General features: G+C 39.5%; 1 protein-coding gene across 1 annotated transcript in view; it reads right to left on the reverse strand.

Moving 5' to 3' along the window:
• The window catches only part of LOC122813789 (nucleoredoxin-like), a 180,272-nt gene extending 168,175 nt beyond the window's left edge, over window positions 1–12,097 (reverse strand). Inside the window, exons 1-2 of the mRNA XM_044086294.1 lie at window positions 11,051–12,097; window positions 5,318–5,816 (exon numbers count right to left, since the gene is read on the reverse strand). Coding sequence (XP_043942229.1) covers window positions 5,318–5,641 — 324 coding nt within the window. The 5' untranslated portion in view covers window positions 5,642–5,816; window positions 11,051–12,097. The remainder of the gene's footprint in view (window positions 1–5,317; window positions 5,817–11,050) is intronic.
• Window positions 12,098–18,238: the final 6,141 nt, after the last annotated feature.

Consider the following 18,238-nt stretch of genomic DNA (forward strand, 5'->3'; position numbering starts at 1 on the left):
GCTGGAAGGGGGCTTGTGTTAAAAAGTAGGAAACTCCCACAGATTAAAAATAATAATAGTGATGCCTTTTAGGCTCATAGATTAGCATTAGACTAACTGCCCTTGTGGGCCATTTTAAGCCTAGCCAATTACCAGATGTGAAACACCTTAATCATTACACCACCCTCCTACCCCCTTGAAACATTTTGATGTTACTAAGACTGTCATTCAACCCTAAGGGATTTTTTTGTGCAAAAGGCAATTTGTATTAATACTGGGAATTCCATTCAGGAAAAAAATCAATGCAATTACAGTACAAAAGAAGTGGCTTGCATTGGTGTAGCGAATTCCACACAGGAGGAAAACACTACCTGTACTGCATTCCCTGAGCTATTGCATCATGTAGACATTAGTGTTAATGAGTTAATGTTTATCATTATGTGGGACTGTAAAAGAGGAGGTATGCTTGTGTTGTGATATACGGAATTTCACAACCACAAATTATAGTAATAATTGCACTACACTATGGCACATATAAAGATTAGTTGTGTAAAATCTTACCATAACCATAGATGTCCTTCTCTTCCATGTTGCAGTATTCTCACATGTGGGATTCTCCACCTCAGGCAACCCAAACATTCAGCTCATCTACCACACCTTAAGCCTGGCTGGTATCAGGTCCGTGGGACATCACATGCAGGGCCATAATCTGTGGGCCATAAATATGATGTCTGCATGCATAGACCTCAGAACTGACCGCCCAATTGGACAATAGTCTAAGGATAAAGGAAGGATGCCATCCAGACAGGGAAAAGGTTCTTTAGGGGGAATAAGAGGAAGGGAAGGAATACTGCAACATGGAAGAGAAGGACATATATGGTTATGGTAAGATTTTACACAACTAATCTATGTCCTTCTACTCCCATGTTATAGTATTCGCACATGTAGGAGAGTACCACACCTCAAACAGAGCAATGGGTGGAGAAAGAGGTATCAGTCTCCAGGAATCTATGAAGAAAGGCTTTTGCAAATCCTGCCCTGGCTCTGGAGATGTTATCCAATTTATAGTGCTTGGTGAAAGCATGTTAAGAAGACCACTTGGCTGCTTCTAGGATAGTGGCCATATCCAGACTTTTAAGAAACACCCCTGAAGAGGCCACTGCTCTAGTGGAGTGTGCTTTAACTGTGTGGGGTAACTCTTTACCATGGAAGGAGCAACAAAAGGATATAGTTCTGCGGATCCAGGAGGATATTGTTTGTTTGGATCAGCTTTCCCCAGGGTTCTGGGGGGAAATGATACAAAGAGTTGGTTGAACTTTCTAATGTCCTTAGTCTTGTCCAGATAAAACCTCAGTTGCCTGTGAACATCAAGGGAATAGAGCTCTCTCACTGTCATTCTGTGGTGAAGGGAAGAAGATGGGTAAATGGATAGATTGATTAAGTGACAGTTTGTTAACCACTTTGAGCATGAAGGAAGGGTTAGTACGAAGAGAAACCCTGTCCCTTTGAAAAATAGTGTAGAGTGTAGCAGCCATGAGAGCTTGCAGCTCAGAGACTCTTCTAGCTGAAGTAAGGGCTACTAACAAGACAGTCTTCCAGGTGCATATCTTTAAAGTGGCAGAAGCTGCAGGTTCAAAGAGGGTAGAGGTAAGTTTCTCCAGAACAAAGTTCAGGTCCCACAGAGGAGGGGTAGGTTTCCTTGGTGGCCTGGTGTGGAGAACCCCCTTAAGAAAAGGTTTCATCTCCAATCTTGATAATAGGAGTGGACCCATAGGTAAGCAGGCTAAAATGGCTGACAAATGGACTTTCATTGAAGAATATGAAAGTTCTGATTTTAGGCGCTCACACATAAAGGCTAGAACTAGAGGAACACCTGCTTGGAAGGGGTCTAGTTGCCTTCGAAGACACCAGCTGGAGAACCTTTTCCATTTTGATAAATAGGATATCCTGGTAGTAGGTTTCCTGTTCTCCTGCAGGACAGATAGCATACTCTCAGAGTAAAGGTGTCTGAAAGGGATCAGAGGTTTATCACCCACAGGGTAAGGCTGAGGGTTTTCAGATGAGGATAGATAAGGGATCCCTTCTGTTGTGTCAGAAGGTCCACCTTGTGAGGCAACTTGTGGTGATTGCCCTTGGCAAGAGATAGAAGAAGGAGGGACCAATGTTGCCTTGGCCAATAGGGGGTCACCAGCAAATTTTTGGATTGTACCCCTGAATTTTCAGCAGGACCTTCTGAATGAGAGGGAAGGGGGATAGACAAACAGCCCTTTCCAAGAGATTGAAAAGGCATCCACTTTCCACGCTAGTGGTGAGGGGATCCTGGAGAAGAATAGCTGTAGTTGTCTGTTCTGAGGGGAGGCAAACAGATCTATCTGTGGGGTGCCCCACTGCTGGACAATTTCTAAGAAAACATCCCTGTGTAACATCCATTTGTGATGTTAATAGAATGATCTGCTGAGGGCATCTCCCTGATGGTTGTCTTGTGATGGGATATAGACTACCTGCAGTGTTACATTGTGCTTAATGGCCAACTCCCATGCTTGTATTGCTAGCTTACAAAGTAAGTAGTATCTGGTCCCCCCTTCACCCACTTGTTGATGTACCACATCACTGTGTTGTTCTCTGTGAAGACTTGTAGGGGACCAGGTTGTATGAGCAGGAGGAAGGTCTTTAGAGCTAGAAGGAAAGAAGTCATTTCCTTTACATTGATTTATTTTTTTCTGGAGGGAGGGCTCCCATTGAGCCTGTACCTTGAGAAAATTCATAGTGGCCCCCCCATCCCCAAGACCAGGCATCCTTGTGCATTTTCTTTCATTTTGTTTGGGATCCTTGTGCATGAATTGGGTTGTCTTGGTGGGCTGTAGAGGGAGACCTGGATTCTAGCTTATTTGTTGGATCCACCACCCCAAGTCTTTTTTCAGGCAGGGCAGGAAGGGCACCTGAAAATCCAGGGGGAGATTGTGTTGGGACCAGACATTCTTCGAGTACCACTGGAGCTTCCTCATGTGCAACCTGGCAAGGGGCAGCATAGGAAGAGTAGCTGCCATTAAACCCAGAAGATGGAGTAATTCCCTGGCAGAGATGTGGGAGACCAGAATTAGGTCTTGGAAGAAGCTGGTTAGAGAACTGACCTTGTCTTGTGGGAGGAAGGCCTTCATCAAATCTGTCCTTATTCTGCAACCCAAGAAGATCTGGTCTTGGGATGAAGTGATTTAGGACCTCAGTAGGTTGTGAGTAAACCCTAGACTTCTTAGGAGAGACACAGTGAATTGCAGGTGTGCCTGAAGAGCAAGGATAAATCTGTATGCCTTTTGTTCTGCAGAAGGCTACTGCTGGGGCTAGACACTCCTTGGTGCTATAGACAAACCAAAGGGCATAGCAGTAAATTGATAGTGTGAGAATGGCACATCAAAGCATAGAAATCTCCTGAAGTCTGAGTGGATGGGGATATGGAGGTATTCCTCCTTCAGGTCCAAAGTGGCCATGAAGGTGCTGGATGTCAAAAGTGGAAGAAGGGTTTGAAAGGATAGCATAGGGAAAGAAGGTACATGCAGGTAAGGATTTAACAGGGACAGGTCCAGTACAGGCCCCCAATGACCCTCCTGTTTTGGGACCAGGAAGAGCCTGGAATAAAACCCTTGACCCTCTTGTCCTGATGGTATCTCTCTATAGTGCCCTGTGATAGTAAATCCTGGATGAACTGGGGTATCAGGTGAATTTGATTTTTGGGAGGGAGGGGTATGCCTTTTGGTAAGTGTTTTTCCTGCCAGGTCAAAAAGTACCCTTTTTCCACTATTGATAAGACCCAGCTGTCTGAAGTGATATGTTGCCATAGGGGGAGACAGTAAGAGAAGTGGGTATTGAGGGGGAGGGGGAGGGGATTTAGGCAGTCACACACTGTTTGGTCTGTCTGGAAAGGACTGCTGGGGGTAGATTGGGAGGAAGTAGTCCTAGGGGATGAGGTTTTCCTAGCCCCTTTCCTGTGCTTAGAGGAAGAAGTGGAAGGAGCAGGTACCCTTCTAACAAAGCTGGGTTTTGTAGGGTAGTTCTTGTAAAACTTTGGAACTGGGGAAACCAGCAAATGCTTTAGATCCTGTGGTTCCTTGTTTTTTTTTTCCTGCAAACTTTTGAATAGTTCAGCAGATTGCTTGCCAAAGAAGAACTTATTGTCCAGGAGAGCATCCAGGATCTTGTTTTTGACATCATCTGGGAGGGGTTGAAGACTTTTACCATGGTGGAAAGCTAGCATCAGATTACTTAGAAACAGCTGGAGCAGGAACAGACTACTCTATGATTGCCTCTTATCTTCTGTCCTGCATGAAGCATAGAAAAAAAAGACATATTGTCTGAACATCCAATTTCCACTTAGTGAAGTCACTGCACTTCAGACAGCAGAATAAGAGGAAATACAGATGCACATAGTCATGGGGAAACTTATGCTGTGCCCCTGGTAGAAAACAGGGGTTACCAGAAAATAGCTAACGTCTTTGATGGGGTACAGCTTTGGGCTCCTGATGAAAGTATCACTGATGGTAAGCACACTATATAAAATGGCCTCTTTTTGGATATTCCTTCATTCCCAGCTCGCATCATGTGTAACTTTAAGCAAGTCACATATGTTTCTCCTAAGTAACCGCTGAAGAGGCAGTTCTGTCAGTGTAGTTATCTAATTAACAAGCAAACAAACAAACATGCAAACAAATAAGTTACTGTATAATACAGGAGCATCAAACAGTTACATAGTAAGCAATACAGAAAAAATGGGTAACTAAGTGACATCAGAGACAGATATATCTGATACAGCAATGTGCATTCCACACCAATCAGCTAACAAAATGATGTATTAAGTACAGAATAAGACTTACAAACCTTGGTCCTTTCCCAGTTTTTCTAAGAATGGATTATAAGAATTCAAATCATCAGGCATAATGTAAGTTATGTAGAAATACAAAGCATTTGCTAATTGCAAGGCCACAAGTTACAGCGCACAAACATATTAACAGCATGTACGAATACAGGGTAGCCCTGCCAGTTACCCTTGTCTTCTATTTCTAGCCAGGGCTCAATATCAATCTTGGAAACATGGGCATAAGGAAAAAGGCCTACTTTTCTAGTATTTCCATGGCTGAAAAAGGGAGAATAAAAATTGTAAGATTACCAGGTTAGACAGCACTCACGGGCACTGGATTATGTTTAAAGAGAAGTGGAGATGAGATGATTAGCTTTCCCTGGAATCACATGAGGCAAACCCAAACAGGAAACATATCTGTTTCATCATCACAGCAAAATACATATATTCACCCAGTTCTGTTGTGCCTTTCTCCCACATTCTTCTTACCTTCCTGTCTTGGTCCTCAAAGGGGATAGAGAGCCATGGAGTCCCATCAAAATCCTTAGCCCATTCCTCCTTGGCCTGGTCTGAGCTGATAAGCACCACTTCCAGTCTTCTGCTCCCTCGCTCACATTTGGCATTTACCGCTGTGTAGAACTCCATCAGTTTCTGCCGGAACTGCCTGCAGGAGCCATTCCAGCTGCAGGAAAAGTAAAGGCCCAGAACCCTGGACTCAGGCTCTGGAGCCTGCAGATGCTTTGCTTCCAGTGTGGTACCACAAGAGTAAATAAAGAGCTCTCCAAGGTCTGTGCACAGAGAAGCAGACATCATGGACTGTTAGTATGGAATAGCAGATCCAGAGATGACAGACCTGGGTCATTTAACTTAACCTATAGACACAAAATAATCTCCAGGGACCTTAGATTCCAGGACATAAATCTGCAGCTTTACACTTTAAACTGAAGGTGACACAGCTTAGATGCTTGTGGAATACGCACACTTGAACCTGAAACATAAAGCAAAAGTATTTATTACAAGAATACAAGCCAAAAAGGAATCTCATAAATACAGCCTATCTAGACTTAGCAAAGGTTTTAGACACTATTCCCCACTCAGGCATCATCGACAAACTCACCCAGCAAGGTATTAACCCTTATATCGTTAGATGGGTTGCTAACTGGCTCATTGATAGAACCCATATAGTCAAAATAGGGGAATCCACCTCTAACAGCAGACCTGTAACCAGTGGTGCTCCACAGGAATCAGTCCTGGGACCTATACTGTTTGGAATCTGTTGCTTTGAAGTACAATCTAAAACTAAAGGTTTGTGGCTGACAAAGTTTGCTGATTACTGCAAACTGGGAGAGTTCATAGAATCTCCAAATGACGTCAACATCCTAAAATAGGGTCTTACACAATCAAATGATGGGTGCCAAATTCATGGCTTTAAACTCAATGCAAAAAAAGTATTATCATCCCTTTCAGTAAGTGCAATGTTACTGCCAACTAGCACATCAATAACAACATCCTAAGTACGCACTCAGTGGTGAGAGACCTGTCACACAGGTTGACAGCAACCTTATCTTTGATCTCCATGTCTCCACAGTGGTAAGAAGGGCATTCTATATTGCTCATCTCTTAAGTAAGGACATTGCATCCATAAAAAAATAAGTTATAAGCTCTCTGTACTCTTCCCTCATTTGGCCAATAATTGAGTACAACTCCCCTTTTGGTATGTACCTTTCCAAGCATCTGCAGCAATTGGAGAGACCATAAAGGTTACTCACAAGGAAAATTCAAGGTCTTCAGCATCTGTCCTATGTGGATCATTTGAAATCAATGTCACTTTATTCTGTTTCTTACAGACTACTTACAGGGAATCTATGCCTTGCATATAAGGCAATCTTTGACCCTGCTTTATTGGAAATGCTACATATACGCAAGTTAAATGGTACACAGGTTACTCACAATAAACACCTTATCCTGATGACCATTAATAGAACCTACTGGAGGGGCAGATTTGTCTCTCAGAGGTTACCACACGTTTGGAATGGACTGCCACTTCATGTCAAACAGAGCACCTCATTGGCCCTCTTCAAACACAATCTGGACAATTGGATGGGTAACCATAAATTCACCAAGGGGTTTGACCTATGTCCCTCTTGGATAGGGGCAATTGGTGCTAATCGTGGAAATAAGGGTAGAACTTGACTAGGTTTGTCAGGGCCCTAGAGCCATTAGCCTAGTATCTCCCTATGATCCTATGATAATAGCTTGTAACAATGGTCAGAAACTTGTGTGTTTTATTGGAAAATCATATCCACGGTCAAATGATACATTTATGATCAGAAACTGCTCACCATGATTAGATGCGTTCTTAATCAGAAAGTTATGTATACAATCAGGGGCTTGTGACAACTGTTAGCAGCTTTTGTACTTGACTGTGACAATTTGTCTCTGAGATGTTCCTGTCTTTGTTAGTTCCTTTGGATAAGTTAAATAACAGCTTTCCCTGTACTGAATTTGCCACATTACTGTATGGGAACCAAAAAGAAATATGAGCTGCAATGTATTGTTTAGGTACAATCCTACACAGGAACCAGTACTGCTGTAGCAGACTTTTCTTCAGAAACACAACAAACATCTCTGCTTTGTGGCAGAATATGTGCATGACTTGTGGACTGTGCCAAACTCTGGTATGCTGCAGTAATTTGGTAGGTGTCAGCACAGTAAACGTCTTTAGAGTACAAATGTGCTGCACCACAAGTAATACACGTAGTTCAAGTAAGCTTGCACACCTGCAGCTATCGAATTACTTTGCATCAGCACTGCAGGGCAAGTCTTCTGACTTTTATTTGCATGTGGAAGCAAAATATGTAAAACATCATGACTGGTTTTGTACTTACTTCATCCTGAAGGTGGAATTCTCTGCTAAGGAGTCAAGAAGCATGAAACCAGTACAGGCATATTATATATTTTGTTTCCGCATGCCAAAAAAGGCAAAGGAATAGATCTGCAGAGATGTTCTGAAGGTTTTTTTTTTGTTTGTTTGTTTTTTTTTTTTGTATTTAGTGGTCTGACTTTTGAAGCATGACAATATCTGATTATCTGTTGATCAGCAAGGTGCCATTTTTGAAGAGTACCTTACATGTATCTCATATACTGCATCCTCAAGTTAACAACAGCTAATAATAGAGCTGAATAGGTGGTACCTACTATTAATGTCATTTTTTCATTACTGCTAGTGTGAATATGAAGCAGCTAATAGCACAGAAGATTAAGGCTCTGAGGTGTTAAAGAGCTGCTCCCATTAGATACGGATACAGGGTTCGATTCTGCCAGTCTCCTGTGTGATCCTGAATAAGTCACTTGATCTGACAGTGCTCTCAGGTCATTCCTGAAAATAGAGACTTGTGTTCAGTGGGCTTAACTGCATAGTAAATGTGCTAAAAAAATCCCCACCTTTAGAAAAAAAAAACATCGAGAGTCATCTTAAAATCTGAGCCAAATAAAGTTGGCTACCTAAACTTACTTATCTCATCACCTATATAATCAAATCCCTTTCAGTATATTCTGTAACAAGTAAGCCTGCATAATGGTCCTCTCAGTTCTCCAGCTGCAAACACCTATTTCCTTCAGTTGCTGTTGGGTTATCCCTGGGGTGACTATGTTATATACACGTAGATTCCTCATACTTTATATGTGTTTGGTAATGGGTTCCTATTTACTTTTTTAGGCTTCCACTTACACCCCTCAAATCATCCATACTCCTTTAGGCCATGCTGCTACCCTAACCTTTGTCAGCATATGCCATCATCAGATAGATTCCCATTCTCCAGGAGAAAATAGCCTTTTCACATTTAGGCTAAGGCAATTGCCCAGAGCTGGCCAGAGGAATGGCCTAAATTGCAGGCAGGCAGCATTTTTTTTAAATATTAGTTGTATCTGTTGCTTGGTAATCATGACATGGTGCTAGCAACGATCCCCAGAAAACATGTGAATTGTTTCCATGTGCCCATGTCATGACTAAAATAGTCTGTGATGTTTGTTTACCTTGTGCATAGGTTCACTGCATGGCTGAATACCAGGCATTGCTCCATCTGTGGTGCTAGCCATCATTCTCACACTGGGATGGGTAACCATTACAGCCACTCACACCCATTCCTCCTTGGCTTGTTCCTCCAGTGCCTAAATCTGCTATTTGAACACAGGTAACTAGTGCACTTAGCACATTTTGTAGTTTGTCTGCACTTTCTACTTACTATTTTGTAAATGCATTTACTCACACAGCTTGTCGTGTTACTCTTTCATCTGTAATTTGCTCTGCTATGGATTGTTTGTGAATGGCCAAGGTCATCACTGATAAAAGATGTGTTTTGAATATGTCCATTCAAATGGCTGTCGGACATTAAACAGATAAATAACATGGCTCAAGAAAGTTATCACTTTGAAACTATTTCAAAATGGCACTTATCTGCTCTGCTATGCACAGGAGCTAAAATGTTATAATTGCCTGCAGTTTTTGTCTGTAGAGTGCTGGCACTTAACATTTTGGCAAAAAAGGCAAAGCCATCACATATTACTGAGGCAACCTACCTGGAAACAAATGAATTAATAAGTGTTTTCTATCTCCCTAAAATTATAAAATGTTTAAGACCAACTCACTTTCTGAAAACTGCAGGTGATGCTTATTGGTGTTTGTTTCTAAACTTCTGGTGTATGAAAATATCATAAGGTTTCCTGCCCCCCCCCCCCCCCCCCCCCGATTTGTGAAGTGCAGTAGTACAGTTTATATACATAAGTTTTTTAAGGTCCAGAGTCCATTGCAGGCTGTTTCTTAAGTACCAGCCGACAGACAGAAGTAGTATTGTTTGGCCTTATGATACTCCCTGCTCATCGAATCCATGAGTAATAACCTTGCTTATGATACTCCCTGCTCATCGAATCCATGAGTAATAACCTTGTGATATTTCTGCTGTTCCCTTTCTAAAGGACATACCCCTGCCCAACCAGGAGAGATTAAAAAATACCTGACCCCACCATAATCTGTTACAACATGCAGATATGCAGCTGCCATAGTAATTAACAAATTGTTTCTTATAAAACCTGTGCCACCAGTGAACACCATGTTAAACTGTTTTGGCAATTGATCAAAATTTCAAAATGTAACTCCAGCAGCCAGCCTCCTGCACTGCACCACTATATAACTGGAAGCATTTAACAAATTCCGTATACATTGTGGGAAAACAGGAAGGCCGTAAGATTCTCTACCAATTTATTTCTCTACTGGGCTGGAGGTGCTGAATAGCAGATAAGCTACTAGCATGCAGATTAACAGTTGTGCATTCGACTACCATCTACTTTTACCCTGCACACTTTGTGACTCTGCACTTTTACCCTCTTTATGGTCTTGTCTTCCTTCCGGAAAGGACACCTCTAGTGAACCCAGCAAGATAAAAAAAATGACAAAACAAAACAGTCAGACTAAGATTTCAAACAAAGCAGACTTGAGAACAATCAGACTGTGGTTCATATGTTGCAATCAAATCCTCTCTGTTACAGCCCTGCACACTGTTTGTACTTTAGTCGACCGAAATGAAAAACGCTAACATAAATCAAATGAAGCTGAAAGTAAGACGGTTGCCTTTACTAACCAGGAGGGATGAAACAGTGTCAACAGATACAAAGGAAACCTTCAATGAAAAATGAGGCAAAGGAGTTCTGCTTTCCTGTTCTGCATACATATATTAAAATGGGTAGATGTCAGAAATTTTGTTTAAAATAAGGCACTCTCTCAATCAGATAATACAGAAAATATTAAAACAGGCAGAAGCTGAAGCCTATGGAAAATAAGGCACTGTACACCTCATTAAATATGAGTGTCTTATAGTGTATTTTTCACGTCTTCTTCCCCATGCAAACATGTTACAATAATGGCCAAAGAAAAGAAAGGAAAGAGAGGAAACACTGAAATGAATACATCGCATAGTGGTTCAGTTAACCAGTGCAAACACACTGCAAAAATGCATGATCACAGGACCTCTCTGAAAACAAGACATTGTATTATATTATAAGTCATGTGCATTCAATATATATGATTTCTAAAAAAAAAACTTAGAAAGCACTTTATCCAACAATGCAGCGGCATGGCAAGGGGAGAGATTTTTGTTTGCAAACACTCCAAGAATCGAGTTACCAAATAATGACCAGTCAGGATAAAAGGTTAATTCCATTATTTACCTGTTACTGGGGAGCAGCTGAGTATTGCCTACAGTCTTAAGATATCCAGTCTGAGAAATGAAGACGTAGGGGATACTACCAGGTGATGCCATGTAAAAAGATCTAGATGTGCTTCGTGGATAAAACCAAATATCTGTATTTCTCCCCTGCCCCAAACAGCCGCTTCGACTCACTGCTAATTAGAAAGGCTCCAGGCAGGTTATACTGTCTTTATAACCTTTATTTTGTTCTCTTTTCAGATTCTACTGTTGCCCAGTGACTGTTCACAGTGGTTTGTATTCAAAGCCTGTAGTACCAATCCAGACTGAGCGGAGTATAAATTCTAATATACGTTTCTTACAATGCTCAGATCACTCCCGCCCCAGTAGAATTCACCCACCGATGACCCCAAAAGCCACATGTCACACATTTTGGTCACTCACTTGGCAGCTAGCAAGGAAACACACCAGAGTATGAGTGACACTGAAAGTAGTACAGTCCTGAAATGTAAAAGACCTGATTTAGTTATGCGAAAGAAATTCCACTTTAACCCGCCCCTTTCTTAGAAAAATTAAACTGTGAAACAATAACCTTTTAAGGGTCTCACCAAACATGTCACCACAAAGGCATAAATGCATACCCTCGGCCTCTGACAGTTAGAGAGTTTCTGTCACTGATCTTCCTACACAATGGTTCAGAAATTCTATAGAAACAGAAATGTTTAACATTCAGTCAGAGCCCACAACACCCCCGAAATGATATTGTTCTGTTTTTATTTTTACTTCTCTGTCTAAGCTTAATATCTAACATGCTCTCTTGCCATAAAAACCTCTAAGAGTTGGATGACAGACTCATATTGTCTGCACCCTTTTCTCATAGCACCCTAATGAATTAACCCTTTCAATGCAAGCAAACCTGACAGAGCGGTGTCCTCCAGTAACCCCTGGTCTCCTGACCCCCTTTTGTTCTACTTAGGACTCCCCTTTCTTTATTCTTATGCCTCTCTTGTCACTACCACTGTCTGATTGGCAGCTGCAAATCAAATAGGCCACTTTGATTGGCTGAGTCTTTGCAGAAGCTGAGCTCCATTTGCTTATAACTGGTTAGATTCCAGCTCATACAGTAATGGGCAACAGGGAAAAGAAGCACAAACTGATTGTACCTATACAGGGATTGGACAAACAATTAGTAACTTGCATCTTCAATTGGCTTGTGCCTTGTTCCATCATTTTGCAGCATACTTTAAACATGAGAGCCTTCTCTGTCAGTGGCTGAAAGAGCAAAAAGCTGTAATCTGATTGGGGGGGGGGGGGTTAACAAAGGAAGTGAAACATTCCGCCTCTGTCATTTTCTTCAAAGTGTTGTGTAATGTTTGAATAAAAATTAAGAGGGGTATATATAACCTCCCCCTCCACAAATAAAAGCAGTCAGCAGTAGCAGCCCTGTCACCTTTGAAATGTCACTTCTCATTCTCAGAAACGGCGTATCAGAAAAGCTTAACTTTATAGACCCAGGAGGGTGCTGCTGAAATAAAGGCAGAAGGCTGGAGGGAAGCAGCCTCAACCAAAATGCTTAACCATGTCAATCCACATGCAGCCTTTGTCCATCTCCATGGTACTTCCTATTCATTCCACTGAGGATTCCACAGGGGGCCCAGGGTTTTACTATTAATTTGCAGATAAGTGTTTCCTCTTGCATGAGTTTTAAGTCGAGGCCAAACCCATCCCCACCCATGTCCAGAGTGACAGCTTTCATCACAATTCAGATAGCAGAATAGTAAAGAAGTCATTAGAACCAATTTCATTGATTTTTTGATAAATTTTAGAACACGCACATGAAACACAGAAGATTACATTATTTTATAAATGAATGTGCTGTCAGCATTTTATTTAAAGTAAAATCCCTTAAACATTTTTAGTACATTAATTAATATTTTTTTTTAAAACAAAGATGCATTTAGCTACTTAGTACTAATCTGATAAAGTCCTTAAGATTTACCCATATTTATTTGAAAGTTAGTTTATGTAAATGTTTAAAAATGCTCAGCAAAATGCAGTCATATACAAGTTAAAATGAAAACTTTTGCTCATATTTAGTTTGTGACACTTTTGGAGATGCATAAATGAAAGCTGCAGTAACATGATATAATCACCCTTTAGTTAGTTAGTTAGTTAGTTAGTTAGTTAGTTAGTTAGTTAGTTAGTTAGTTAGTTAGTTAATTAGTTAGTGGTATGATCCAACTAGGTAGAGCCCTTTTTCAGTGGAGTGCCAGGGAGAAAAGCTCCACATGAATTCACACAAAACAATAAACAAGATTTAACAATATAATTTTCAAACCGTTATATAGCACAAAATAAGCAGAAAATTCAACACCACTGTCAAAGCTGCTCCTTGCTTAGTTCTATGTTGAACTATAGCAGTGGGGAGGAGTTAATAAAATGTTACACATTTACATTTCAAAATGCTCCTAAGTAGTTAAAAAAAATGTGTGTGTGTGTGTTTGTGTGTGTGTGTGTGTGTGTGTGTGTGTGTGTGTGTGTGTGTGTGTGTGTGTGTGTGTGTGTGTGCGTGCGTGCGTGTGCGTGCGTGCGTGCGTGCGTGTGTGTGTGTGTGTGTGTGTGTGTGTGTGTGTGATACCTCTCAACTGTGCAGATTTTCGCAGAATGTCCAGATTTTTGCCTCATATTCTAGGTATGTTCCTCCTAAAATCTTTACCTTTCTGGCAAATAGCTGAGGACTGAAGTCATTAAATAATGACAAACATTTGAGTTTAAGACTCCACATCCTTCAGAAAATTCATGCTAATGCAAAACCTATTATTCTATCAACTTTCTAAGTTTGTAAGAGCAATATTTAAAATATGTCCCTATTTGTACCCCCATCATTTTAAGCTTTGTCCAGATTTTTTTGCTCTAAGAGGTTTAGATTGTTTGTGTGTGTGTGCGTGCGTGCATGTGTCTGTGTGTGCCTATGTGCGTGTGTTTAATAGATAGATGATTATCGCAGTAATAACAGCATTATTAATGTTTCAGGTTGCTCCTAACTTTTAAAAAAATACCAAAACCAATTGTCAGAATAGTAACAAAACTATTGTATATAGAACTACACTATTAAAATGTTAGAATTATAGCTACCTAGGTGACCCTTTGTTGTAGCATGTTTGCACCACTAATGTGATGTCCCAGTGGTTGATAAGCACTGTTAGCCACATGTCTCTGTAACAGCAAAATTATGTTGATAGGGAAAAAAAGTAAATTAGAAAGGCACAAAGAGTATCCATAATGCAAGTTACTTATTTAATTATGTTACGTTTGTTTGTCAGTTTGTTTGTTTACAGTCTTTTTGTTAATGGGCTTGGAATTTGTACCACTGAGGCAAACACTGCATGGACACTTAAAAGTATCAAACTTGGCGTGCTCCAGTAAATCTAAACTTTTGTACAACAGTGTTCTTCAGTCTGTTTCAGGTCATCAGTTTGAAAAACATTTAGTACATTAAAATTATTGCTCCAGTCCCAATAAATATTATTTTGTTACAGCCCAGGTACTACTGCAGAATTATTTGAAGCATCTGCAGTGGTAATACCTATCCAACGTTTAAGAGGTCAACCCAAAAATAAATACATAATCAAACAAGTGAAACTATCTGCATGTTTTCAGTGAGACAACGGTCTAGACTTCAAATGTGTCTCTATGGATACTTTGCCATTCAGTCCTGGGCTTTTACTGGCAAGTAGTTCTCCTCATTTCTGACACTCCTTGCTTGCCAATAGTTCCAAAGCCTGGAACCTGAAAGGGTGTGATGTGGCATTCTCAACGTGTTCAGTCATCACATTTGCCTTTGTTTTGCTGAATTACCATTAATATGTTCATATTTTCTTAACTTTTTATAGATGCTTTACCTATGCAAAATGTTGAACATGACAACATGCATATATAATATACATATACATTACAAGAATTTAAATTAACATAACTTTTATAGATGTGTTTCCTGTAAGCCTAGGCTTTGACTTCTTCAGATTCTATTTGCCAACTGTGTGACTCCAAGCAAGTCACTTGACCAGACATTGCTTGTGGATCAGCCCTGAAAATGAACACTTTTGTCCAGTGAGCTGACCCCATTAACAAATACATCAAATAAGTAAAATATTTGTTTGTAATATTTGTATATTTGCACATATTGTAGTTAAAACACTTACAGGGTTTTACTATTAATTTGCAGTTGTGTTTCCTTTTGCATGTGTTTTAAGTCTAGGCCAAACCCATCCCCACCCACGTCCAGACTGACAGCTTTCATCACAATTCAGACAGCTTACATATACTTTTTTTGTCATAGTCACTACTGTTTCCTCTTTCCTGTTTCCAAAAACAGCTTCATTTTTTTTTGTCTTTTGAAAGGCAAAATGCAGTGTCTCATCTAAAGCATGAATCTAACATTTGACATACGGTTAAAAATCTTAACCATTTTTTAAACCAAATCTTTAATGGGATACATAACTAAACTGTAACCATATAAAATAACTTAAAAAAACTCTGTCATGACCCTTTACTTAAGATTTCACATTCACCACTCTTTCATGAAAACATGATTTAAACACATCTACCCTCTTGGTGTCACCTTCCTTCGCTTCTCTTTGAGCACGTGCATTTATTTTTTTATTTTATTCATTGCCTTTGTTGAATGGAAAAGTGTGACGAGACTGAAAAAAACCCTTTCAGCAGAGGCAAGTAAAATGCAGCAATTCTTTAAAAGCCTATCGTACATACATTAACAAAATACTCAGATTACAAACACCTAAAATGCAACAGTTTTCCTAGATATGTACATAAATTAGAGCAGCACTTTTTAAGCAAGTAACAGATAGTTAGGTAAGTATTACAAGTTGTGAAAGCCAGTGTTTTCAGTTTAAGTAGGCAAAATAATACTAGTAGTTTTCGTCATAAACAGGCTAATTTAGATAGTCATTACTGAGTACTTTGTGATCAGAAGTACACATATATATATATATATATATATATATATACATATATATATATATATATATGAGGACTTCCAAGATAGCTGAACACTGATCAACAGCGTAGCTTCAGCTCTCCCAGTGTGCAAACAGAAACTGAGAAACAACGGACAGTGATATTGCTGAGAAAAATTCAGTTACTGGCTAGTAAGTACACTATCTGGATGCCCAAAAGAAGACACTAGGAGGACTTGAGAGAACCTTGACTAGAAAAGGTGAAGAGGAAACACTGACTGGGAAGAATCCTGCAGCTGTTCAGCAAAAAGTATTTCAAGTTCCAGCTTTGGTGCAAGGCATGACTTCCAGTAACCTAGAGGAAAAATAAGTCAAATGTGCTGATTAAAACAAATGAAAGGGTATACCAACTCAAATAACAAAGGCTGGGAAAAATGGAAGAAGTTTTAAACAGATAGAACTGCAAAAACAGAGGTCAAAATGATGAAAAGACTGGCTGATTATGAAACCGTTCAAGAAGAGATGTTTCAGAAACTAGCAGAATTAGAAGACAGAGCTTGTAGGGAAAATCTGAAATTTTCTGCTGAAACCGGAGAAACTAGAAGGAATAAACTGTATTAATTTTATGAAGGCATAAATAAGCAACTGGACTGGTATTCTACATCAGAAACTATTAATTGAAAGGGTACACGTTGTGTATGCTCCAAATATGGTCACAAGAAAGCAGCCGAGACCTGTATTAGTAAAGATACAAACCTACCAGCAGAAAGAGGTGATCCTGACAAATATATGGCAAAAGGACAAAATATTAACATTTGCAGAGAGTAGAGTATTTGTGGAAAGTGATTATTCACTGTATACCAGGCAGAATAGAAACAAATTTATTCCAGTAATCAGGGAATGTTGAGAGGTAGGTGTGAGATTCAAACTGCTGTATCCAGCTATCTTCAGAATATTTTTCCCTGGAGAATCAAAATCATTTAGTGATGCAGAACAGGATGAAGAGTAAATGCTAACATTTGCCAAACTGGAAGTGAGCCATCAAGCAGAAAGGAACTATGATTCTCATTCTTCTGATAATAAAGCACAGACAGAGACATTGCAAGTGAAACATTTTCTACCTTTCCAAAGGAAAATGCTTGACAGACAGAGAAAAGGACAGGACTTGACTAAAAGAATTGGGAATTGAACCAGAATTTGGAGTTGGGAAGATGAACAGGAAGGATACCAGCAACACAGAAATTAGTGAATAAATGTGAGACTGTAAAGTGTCAATCACACTTTTAATAAGTGGAAAAAGTGGATTTGTTGACTTTGTTAAACTTGTGAGGAACTGACAAGCATTTGCCTCACTTAATGTTCTAAATGTTTGGATGGACTCTGAGTAGAAGGGAGAAGAAAAAAAGGTAACTGTAAGTAAAACAGTTTCTGTTCTTAGTATTTCTATGAAATGTTTCATAATATAAATTGCATATTTTATAGTAAAGCATTTTCAGTGGTTCTTGTTTGTAATAAAGTCACTAAAGTAAAAAAGACGTATTTTTCCCCTTCTTACTGTTATCTTTCATTCTTCTTTTTTGGTATTAAGAAATGCAGGCATTACAGTGCAAAAAAAGAAGAAGAAGAAAAGCTAAACAAAAATGTGTTTAAGTTAATAGTCTGTAATCTTTGGTTATTGAGGTGGGGGCATACCTCTCAAGTGTCCATGTTTTTCAATGTTCCAAGTTGAAACGGTCTGTCATACATTCATTGCTAAGAACTTTTTAAATGAATGTTCATGGTAAATAATTCTGAATCATATTAATTCACAAAAAGAACGCTTTATAAGTATAAAGTAAAACATTTTATCCATCCTGTGATCTTCTTAGTTGAAGTTGTTAGTAAGCACATTTTACACATTTGTTCTATATTATGAGAGAAAATGTTCCGGCTTTTGGAGATGGAAGATTGAGAGCTATGGGTGGGGAATGGAGTGTAAAAGGACACAGTTCACAACACACATAGAGCTAATATGTTTTCTCTTACCTTTGCATAGGTGAATGTCTGGATTAAAACTCTTGGATTAATTTAAAAACAAATTTTAGGTGAAAACAAGATTTCCTTTAGCAATAAATATTTCAGCTTGTCATTAAGGCTTCAGCAGAGCAATACATTTTTTTCTTTTTTTTCTCTTGTTTCCATGGAAATGTGCTGATAATAAAGCAATAAAAGAGAACACAGGGCTAAAACTTGAA

Source organism: Protopterus annectens, chromosome 10.part0 (genome assembly GCF_019279795.1).
Source record: "Protopterus annectens isolate FY-2018-M chromosome 10.part0, PAN1.0, whole genome shotgun sequence".
NCBI lineage: Eukaryota > Metazoa > Chordata > Ceratodontiformes > Protopteridae > Protopterus > Protopterus annectens.